The following is a 10715-nucleotide window of genomic DNA, read 5'->3' on the forward strand; positions in this document are numbered from 1 at the left end:
TGATACAAAGTTGAGGAACAAGCACCTTTGGGAGAGACGCTTCACTTGTCCACCTAAAATCTTAAGGTGATAGGTGAGTGGGTTCTCCCACTTATATATTCTTAAGTCTCCACATTCCTATCCAATGAGGGACTATTTCTCCACTTACTCACACTTGATATATTATCCCAACATGCGATTTCAATTTTTTTAGTTTTAATAAATATATCAATTTAAAGGTATTAAAAATAAAAATAAAAAATCCACAACCACGTGACAATATCAAAAATAAAATTGTTTAAAAAAATCCAAATGACAGTATCGCGTCATTGAATTTGGTGAAATTTTAAAATGGAAAGGAGGGAATTACATTTTTTAACAAGGAATTTTTCAAAAATAACTAATATCGTAGGGGCAAAAATAGGTATTAAACCTATAAATAATTTTAAAATACTCTAATACATTTGATACGTCAATTTATTTATGATATATTAAACTATATAAATATTAAATATTTTATTTTTATCAATCAAAACTAGAATTTGTTTCGAACAAAATAGAAACAATTTTAATACTTGAAAGTCTAGTGGTTTTCTTTTTCTTTTTATATTGTATTGATCTTATCAACCCCATGTTTCATGTTATTGCAAGCAAACCTCATTTCGAGTGAGTGTCGTATTTGAGAAGGGTTATGAAGCAATGGTTCTTTCAAATGAGAAGGTTAGAAATTATATACCTAATGATTTGGTCTTCTCTATTATGTTAAAGTTGCCTATGAAGTCTTTGAATCGATTTAAATGTGTACACACATCATGGGCCATCTTATTTAAAAACACTTATTTTATGGACATGTATCGCAAAAGTTTCATCTCTAATAATTCATTTTATGATGACACATGTCTACTCTTAAAGCAGACTTTGCTAGATTTTGAAAATCATTCTTTGTTGTATTTATTTCCTGATGAGGGGTTTGACAATAAGGTCAAAATTGATTGGCCGCCTCCAATTCAAGAGGATGATTGTGATATTAATATTTTGGGTTCTGGAATTAATGGCATTATTTGTCTCTATGCCGAATGCATTAGTTCGAAAATTGTATTATGGAACCCAGCTATTCAAGAATTCAAAGTCATTCCTTCCAACCATGTACCACCTTATGTAAGCATTGTGGATCAACTTCATGGATTTGGTTATGATTATGTTAGAGACGACTATAATGTGATTCGATTTGCAGAGTTCTATGTAGATCATAATTATTATTTAAATCCTCATTTAAATAAGGCCTTGTCAAAGGTGGTATATGACCCTTCATGGGAGATGTATAGCCTTAAAAGTAATTTTTGGGAGAAACTTGATTTGGATATGACAAATCCTTATCTGAGTTGTCCTGGTGTTCTAGAGCAAGTGTACGTGAATGGAGTGTGTCATTGGTTGGGCGGAAATGAAAGAGATATTGATAGCTTATATTTGGTATCGTTTGATTTGGGTAATAAAGTGTTCTTTCTAACACCGGCGCCTTCTATCGTGGATGATGAGATTAATAATGTTGAATCCGTCAGTACTTATTTATTATTGTTGAATGAATCGGTTTCTTTGATATCTTATTATGCATGGGAGAATAATTTTCACGTATCAGTTCTTGGTGAAATTGGTGTGAAAGAATCATGGAACAAACTCTTCATTGTTGGACCACTGCCTTATATTGGACGTCCTATTGGAGTAGGAAAAAATTGCGATATATTACTTGCATTAGAAGATGAAGAACTAGCCAGATGTGATTTAAATACCCGTACAATACAAAAGCTTGGCATTAACAGGATGTTCTTTAGTTGTCAAATAGTAATGTATAAGAAAAGTCTTATTTCTATTGCATAAGAAATAATTGATTGATTTTCTTATTTAAATTTATGACTGTATTCAATAAGGATTATATCTTGTGTTCAAAACAGTTGTCAACTATATATATGATAACTATTATCATTATGAGACAAATAAATATAGCTTGTAGACAATTTAGATCTACGAATTTATTTTGAATGTTTACTTTCTTTTTACTTGCAAATTGTTTGATTTTTATATTTAAATTAAAAGAATCGTATTTTCTTTATTTTAATGGCCCTCAGTTGTGTATAGAAATAAATGGATAATGTCATGATAACATATATTCGTTAAACTTCATTTGAGATGATAAGAAGAGTGATTTTCGTGTTAAAAAGCAATAGAAAAGTACTGCTGCTCTGCATGTAACTGGGTATTGTTATTTGGATACCTGGGTACACTGGGATGAAAATCAACAGAACTTCAAAGTTTTATAATTTGAGTTACGAACGTCCAATTCGAGTTTCGTTTGAAATGTTAGAAAGCTAACGTAATGAACCTTATTTTAAATGTGGTTCCAATACATGGAATTGATTTAATTGTCACGTGGTGATGTTGGATGAAAGGTGGAGTTGTTATTGATCTTGTATTTGGTACCAGACACAAGTATAGTGTTGATGGCTCCTTATAGGATGTCAGCTTCAGAGTTGGGTGAATTGAAGAAACAATTGGAAGAATTGCTTGAGAAGAAATATGTTCGATCGCGTGTTTCTCCGTAGGGTGCTCATGTGTTGTTGGTTAAGATGAAAGATGATATTATGAGATTATGCATGGACTAGAGACAGTTGAATAAAGTGACTATTAAGAATAAGTATCCACTTTCGAGGATTGATGATTTGATGGATCACTTTGTAGGTGCTCATGTATTTATCGAGATTTACTTAAGGTCGGGTTATCATGAATTACGTGTTAAACTAGTTAATATTCTGAAGACGACTTTTAGAATAAGATATGGTCACTATGAGTACACTCTGATGTCGTTCGGTGTATCTAATGCACCAGGTGTTTTCATGGAATATATGAATCGAAATTTTCATTTGTAGCTGGATACGTTTGTGGTGGTCTTCATTGATGATATTCTGATCTATTCCATATCAGAAGAAGAACATGTTAAGCATTTGAGAATTGTGTTGCAAGTGTTGAAAAAGAAGAAGTTGTATGCAAAATGGTCGAAGTGTTAGTTTTGGTTAAAGGAAGTGAGTTTCCTAGGCCATGTGGTAAAATTGTTGTAGACCCTTCAAAGATTGATGTTGTGTTACAGTGGAAGACCCTGAAGTCTGCTACTGAGATATGAAATTTTCTTGGTTTGGCCGGTTATTATCGCAAGTTTATTGAGGGTTTTTCTAAGTTGGTATTGCGTTTGACTCAGTTGACTCGAAAAGGTCAAGTTTATGTGCGGGATATTGCGTGTGAAGAAAGTTTTGTTGAACTGAAGAAGTTGAGAACTTCTCTAGTATTAGTTTTGAATAATCCAAGTGAATTGTTGGTGGTTTATTGTGAAGCTTCTAAGACGGTACTTGGTTGCGTGCTGATGCAGAATTGTCAGGTTGTAGCTTATGCATCCAAACAACTGAAGGTGCGTGAAAGGAATTATCCTACACATGATTTGGAATTGGCGGCACTGGTTTTGTATTAAAAATTTGGAGACATTATCTGTTTGGTTCAAAATTCTAAGGGTTTAGTAATCACAAGAGTCTGAAGTACTTGTTTGATCAAAAGGAATAGAATATGAGGAAGAGGGTATGGCTTGAGTTGTTGAAGGATTATTATTTTGATTTGAGTTACCATTCTGGTAAAGCAAATGTTGTATTAGATGCTCTGAGTAGAAAGTCTTTACATATGTCGATGCTTATGGTGCGCGAGTTCGAATTGATTAAGTAAATACGAGATATGAGCTTAATATGCGAAGAGACTCCTAATAGTATGAAGTTGGGTATGTTGAAGTTGACTAGTGGTATCCTTGAAGAAATCAGAGAAGTTCAGAAACATGATCCGAGTTTGGTAGACTTGTTGTTGCTAATTTACCAAGGTAACGGATGTGAGTTCCGAATTGATGAGAATGGTGTTATGAGGTTCGGAAATAAAGTGTGTGTTTCAGACATGTAAGAACTTAAAAAGAGTGTTCTTGAGGAAGGACATCAAAGTGGTTTAAGTATTCATTCTGGTGCTAGAAAGATGTATCGGGACTTGAAAAACTGTTTTGGTGGCCCAGTATGAAAAGGGAAGTTGCTGAATTTGTTTATGCTCGTTTGATTTTTCAGAAATCAAAGATTGAACATCAGAATCCTTTAGAAATGTTACAATCGTTGCATACTCCTGAGTGGAAATGGGATAACATTTTTATGGATTGTGTGTCGGGTTTGCCAAAGACTACTAAAGACAATCATTCCATGCAGAAGTTAGCTGAGATGTATATTGAGGGGATTGTGAGATTACATGGTATAGTGTCGATTATTTTATCGAATAGAGATTTGAGGTATACGTCGAGGTTTTGGAAAAGTTTTCAAGGTACTTTGGGTACTAAATTGAGATTGAGTTATGCTTATCATCTAGAGATGGACTGTCAAACTGAGAGGATTATCAAGTGTCTGGAAGATTTGCTGAGGATTTGTGTGTTGGAACAGGGGGTGCTTGGGACATCCACTTGTAATTGATTGAGTTTACCTATAATAATCATTTTCATTCTAGTATTTGAATGACATCATATGAGGCATTGTAAGGTAGGAGGTGTAGGACTCCATTATTTTGGTATGAATTAGGCGAGAATGCAGTGTGGGACCTGAGATTGTGCAAGAAACAACTGAAAATATTAAGATGATTCGAGAGAAGATGGAAGCTTCTCAGAGTTTTCAGAAGAGTTATCATGATAAGAGGAGATCAGGTGTTTTTTAGAGTTACTCCAGTAACAGATGTTGGTAGAGCTTTAAAGGTGTGAAGGCTCACTCCGTATTTTTTGGTCCATACCAGATTTCAGAGAAAATAGGTTAGGTGGCCTGTCGGATTAACTTACCGTCGTCGCTTGTGAATCTTCATGAAGTGTTTTTTGTATCTCAGTTGAGGAGGTTTGGATCCTTCGCATGTGATCCAAATGGATAATGTTCAGGTGAGAGATAATCTGACGATTGAAGTATCACCTATGCAGATAGAAGGTCGGGAAATGAAACAATTATGGAGTAAAGAGATTATCTTGGTGAAGGTACTATGGGGTGGACCAGCTGGTGGAAGTTTGACTTGGGAGCGTGAGGACCAGATGAGAGAGTCGTACCCAACTCTGTTTACCTCAGATAATTTTTTAGGACAAAAATTATTTAAGTGGGAGAGAGTTGTAACATCCCAAAATTTAGATTAAATTGTTTAATTGATTATTTGTGAATTATTGGTGAATTTAGGTGACGTCTAATGATATGTGTAGGGTATGTTGTGGGGAAGTAGTGGATTAATGTGATGATTAGAATTATTTAGATTTAAATAATTGAGTTTATAGTATTTAGATTAATTAATAATAATTTATTCGAATTAATTTGAATTATAATAATTAAATAGAATTATTTGGTGTGTAAAGATGATAAGGGCATAGTGGTAATAATGAAGGGAGTAAGTGAGGGCATAAGAGGAATAACAGATGAAAAGGGTCCAAGGGGTAAAAACAAAGGAAAGAAAAAGAATTAGAGTCAGTTTGTACGATTGTGGAGTTGAGAGAACATGAAGAAGAAGCTAGGGCACAAAGAGGAAAAGAGAATAGAACAACATAGAACGAGAAGGAAGAAATCATCTGTTAGGAAATAACCAGGTAAGGATGGGTGATCGGGTTTATTATTATTGATATCGTGTTAATGTATATTTAAGACTTTAGTTCTCTTTGGATTGATTGATGGGTTTTGTTAATTGTAGAAGGAAATTCTATTTTGGTGATGATGTTGGGTGCAACTGATAATGATGAATTGTATGTTTATGTGATATAAATGAATATGATTAATTGTGTGAATTCATATGTTTAATTGTGTTTTGGTGAATTAGAATGTTGCTAATGTGGTATGTAATTAGGAATAGAAACTTAAAATCTGATTTGTGTATTGTGTATGAGAATTGGGATTGTTTGGGTGTTAGAAAAGTAGTATTCATATTTTGAAAATTCAGAAAAGCTACTACTGTTCTGGTGGCACTCGGATACCAGTTTTTGGGTATTTTTGGGTAACCCGTTACAACTGTATCCGACATAATTATTTTAAAAACTTTGAAAATTCACAACTTGAGTTTTTGGTGTCTGTTTGACGCGTCGTTCGAACCTGGGGAAAGCTAATACAGTGTACTTTCTTGTTAAAATGATTTCATGTTTTTGGAAATAAATTTAGTTAGTGTGTAATGAGGTTTTGTAGTGTCAGTGTATGATGTCGGTGTTTACATTTTATGAAAACTTTAAAAATTCATATCTTGAGCTTTGAGTGTCTGATTGATTTGTCGTTCGAATTTTTGGAAAGCTAGTTTAATGTAATTTAACTTAAAAATATTTATGTGCCATATTTCTAATGATTTAAAGCATGGACGGGTGTTTTGTATGTGTTGAGTTATGTCATTTTGTGAAATGTATGTAAATGTCTTGTATGATTGGTAATTATGGATGTTCTATTTATAATGATGAATATGATGTTGTTGTGGAATTATTATGGTGATTATGAAATTTACATGATGTGATAGATGTTGTTTGTGATGATGATTAATGGCGTGCGTATTAATATGTATACATGTTATGTGAAGATGAGTTTATGTTGATTATATGAATGATGATGCAAATTGATTAGTTGTGGTCACAATTATATTATGAAGTTGTCTTGCATCATGCATTCATAGAATATTTGGATGTTGGTTTTCTATTTTGGAAGGTGTTCTACTTATGAAGAGCCTCAATCCCATTGTGTGGATTGTGAGCGTTTATGATTTGCTCCGGTTCCAAGAGAGAATCGATCCTATGATGGGGATCTTTGGATGGTGATGACCAAGTGTTCATCAAAGAGTTTAGTACCGCATGCATTGAGTCAGTTGTGCATTAACATTTTATGTTACATTGTATAATTTGGTTGATGAAATTATGAATTAATGTGGTGTTTGATGTTTGATTGATGAAATTAGTATGTGGTTTGTGTCGATGAGATGTGATGTGATGATATTTGAAGACCGTGGGAATTATATGAGTTAGTTTTATGACGAAATATGTATATGTGCTATGAATGATGTGTAGGTGTGAGTATGAATTGTGTATAAATAATATAGGTGATATGATGATAATTATGTTGCTACTAACATTTTCCTTATATCTTTTGTAATGAAATTGATTAATCACCCTTCTATTGGAATGATGCTTTATACGACATCATGCAGATGTTCAGGAGTAGTGTGTCAGAGCTTCGAAGATAGATTTTGAGTATTTAGTATTTGGTTTATGCGTTTTAATGTAGTGGATATTCTGCTCTGATCATGTAACACTGAATTGGGGTTAACGCATATTTTTCTTAATTGAATTATGCTATTTATTTTGAAGTATATCATGAATAAGTGTTGAGAATTTCTAAGAGGTGGATGTTATTCATTAACGTTGTTATTATTGATGTCAGAGTTTAATACTCAAATTGACTTGATAATTATGAAGGTGAACCCGATGCATTGTTTCTAAAATAGCTTTAATGAAGTGTTAATGTCTTAAATGTGCATGTTTGATTTAATATGAAGTTTCATGTAACCCATGTTACGGAGCAGGATTAATTGTGATGTTTTTATGAAGTGTGACACCCTGCTAGTGAATATTTATTTAAAATAAATTGTTATTTCGTTGGGTTTTTAGAAGGATGTTACATGTTGCTCGGCTATTCCTTCGTGTACTTCTAGGAGGACATAATTAGCCTTTGCCATTCCTAGAAATTTTAATAGGGGTTCGAAAGGCCTCTCTTGTATAGGGTCTCCTCGACTATCTTATACCATAGGGCCCGTTTCTTTATGAGTGTGGATTCTGACAGATCTGGAGATATATTCTTATGTTCAATATACTCTTTAATATGAGTGATCCAAGAATGAGAGATTGGTGCGCTTATGGAAATTACGACTTTCCCTTATGGATTTATACTTGAAACTGTCTTAGTCTCTTGGATGAAAGGGTGATTGATTTCAGAACTTTGTGTGTTGGCTAGTCGGGATAGAACATTAGAGATGGTGGTTTCTTCGCGGAGAACGTATGCAATTTAATACTCCTTAAAATTTTCCAACTTTTCAGTAGCCAGATTAAGTTATTTTTGTAACAAAGGGTCCTTCGCTTGAGCATCACCCCTAATTTAAGAAACCACTAACTGGGAATCCGCCTGTAGCTTGAGGCATTCTACTCTGACTTCTTCGGCTAACGTTATTCATGTCTTTATCAAATAGTATTTTGTTTGATTGTTGGTATTTGGGAGTTCAAATCTCGATGAGACATCTATTACGAGCCCACAATTATTTTCCAAAACAACTCATGCCTCGCTTTAGCACCTATTAGATGATCCATATGTGAAAACCACCCCAGGTGCGGTTCGGTGTCGATGATAATGTGGTCATTTCTGCTAGGAAGTCGGTGAATAGTAGAGCTTTTAGTGCCTTCCTCGCTTCAAAAGAGATTTCAAACTCTGACAACTCAACAGCCCGTTTCGTCAATCTCCCAACCAAATTTGGTCGGTAAAGCACCTGCCTCAAGGGTAAATTTGTTAGAACAACTATAGAGTGTACTAGGAAATATCTTCTGAGTTTTTGGGATTCCACTACCACAACTAGGGCGAATTTCTCAATTTTTTTACACCGGGTGTGTGCTTCAACTAGGGCCTTTCATACAAAATGTATCGGACTTTGTGCGACATCAATTTCTCTTATGGGGACGGCACTCACTGCCTCTTTGAATGCATCGGGTGAGTATCGGTGGCATAGCTAGGATCCTTTTCAGGGACTCGCATGCATTGTTGCATTCGATATACCATTCAAATTATCTTTGTTTCCCTAGCAACTTGTAAAAAGGTAGCACTTGTTGAGCGAATCTGGAGATGAACTAGTTCAAGGCAGTCAACATCCCATTTAGTTTTTGTATATCCTTCTTCAAGGTCGGTACCTTCATTTAGATGATTGATTTGCATTTATCAGGATTAGCCTCAATCCTTCATTCAGTCAAATAAAAACCCAGACTTGTCGGCCCTTACGGTGAAAGTGAATTTTTCGAAGCTAATGTTGTATTCTCAGACCCTTTAAAATATCTGTTGGAGATGTTGAGCCTAAAGTGTGTCCATGCTAGATTTTACTATCATACAGTTACATAGTTTATCCTATTTATTCTCAAAAGATTTTGTTCTTCATTCTTTGGTAGGTTGGTCTGGTGTTTTTCAGTGTGAATGGCATGACATTATACTGGTAATTGCCTTGTTTGGTCCTAAACGAGGTTTTGACCCGGTCGGGTCCAAACATTGGTATTTCGTTGTATCTGAAGTATGTATCCATGCAGGATTGTAGCTGATAGCCAGCTAAATTATTGATCAGTTGGTTGATGTTCGAGAGCGGATATGAACCTTTTAGACATGCTTGATTGAGGTCGGTGTAGTCGACACACACCTCCATTTGCTTGAGGCCTTCTTGACTAGAACCAGGTTAAATATCATTTGGTATACTTTACTTCTGAAATAAACTTGGCATCTAATAGGCCTCTCATTATGTTTTCACTAGCCCCAGCCTCTTTAGGGGATTGCTTTCTCTGTCATTGGGATACATTTCGGGAACCAGCGTCCAGGTTCAATCGATGTCAAGCCACTTAAGGATCGATATCAGTCATTTCTTGCAAAGAAATTGTGAAGAACCCAAACCCGATCTTAACTGACCTGGCTGGATTTTCTCCTAGTTGCATGGACTCTAACTCACTGTCCAGGGGAGGTTGACTTCATCTTCACGCGAATCCAGGTTGAATCCATCCCCGCCTCTCGACTCTGATACTAGGATTTTCTCACAGATTATTCTCTTGTTATTTTTTGTTGCCTGTAAATATTCATCGATCGTGATCGATGCTCCTTCTTTGTCATGATAAGCTACCTTCAAGTGAACGGTGGAAGCAATTGCGTCCAATTTCGCTAAGAAGCATTTTCCTAGAATGCCTTTGAAGGCGCTTCTGCATTGTACTATGAAAACCATCAGGATCACTTTTCTCCGACGTGTTCCTTCTCTAATCGATAGTTCTAGGTCTATCGCTCCGCAAGGACGAGCAACATAATTGGTAGAGGCTAACAGATCTCCCACACTGAACGGATTCATATATGTCTGCTTAATACTTAGTCATTCAAATACGTCTTCATAAAGGATACTCCAAGAGCTTCCGTCGTCCATTAGAAGTATTGTTAAGGCTTGATCGATGATAACGACTGCGATGACTAACAGTAGTTCAGAGTTTCTCATTTTGTCAATCTTTTCTCTATCTAGGAATCCTAAATTCGATCAATCAGCTTGTTGAACTCTTCAGTCGGCGTCTAGTAAGAAACAATCGGGGAACGGTGAATCACCGGACGAACTGATGTTTCAGAATGCGTCGATCGATGATGATACGTGAAAGACCATATTTGAAGCAAAATCAATTTTTTCAATCATCTTTTTAGACGTTACCGTTTACGCTCTAGTAGTTTATGATATAGATCTATTTTGAAGTCGAAAACAAGTTGTTCTTGACAAAAATGCGGGAACTGTAAATCTTTTTCCGTAGACGGCGTGATTATTTTGTTTTAAAATCAGAAATAGAGTGAGATGCGGAAGCTGTGGCGGAGTAAAGCTTCTTATGTGGTGGGTGTACCTACAAGATTAGCACTCTGACGCTT

At 35.2% G+C, this 10715-nt stretch overlaps 1 protein-coding gene across 1 annotated transcript; it reads left to right on the forward strand.

Annotated features, from left to right (window-relative positions):
* The first annotated feature begins 678 nt into the window (after positions 1-678).
* LOC131598389 (F-box/kelch-repeat protein At3g23880-like) lies at positions 679-4511 on the forward strand. The gene is made up of 4 exons (XM_058870998.1): positions 679-699; positions 748-1818; positions 3227-3433; positions 4119-4511. The coding sequence occupies exons 1-4, from the start codon at positions 679-681 to the stop codon at positions 4509-4511; spliced, it is 1692 nt and encodes a 563-aa protein (XP_058726981.1).
* Positions 4512-10715: the final 6204 nt, after the last annotated feature.

Source organism: Vicia villosa, linkage group LG4 (genome assembly GCF_029867415.1).
Source record: "Vicia villosa cultivar HV-30 ecotype Madison, WI linkage group LG4, Vvil1.0, whole genome shotgun sequence".
NCBI lineage: Eukaryota > Viridiplantae > Streptophyta > Magnoliopsida > Fabales > Fabaceae > Vicia > Vicia villosa.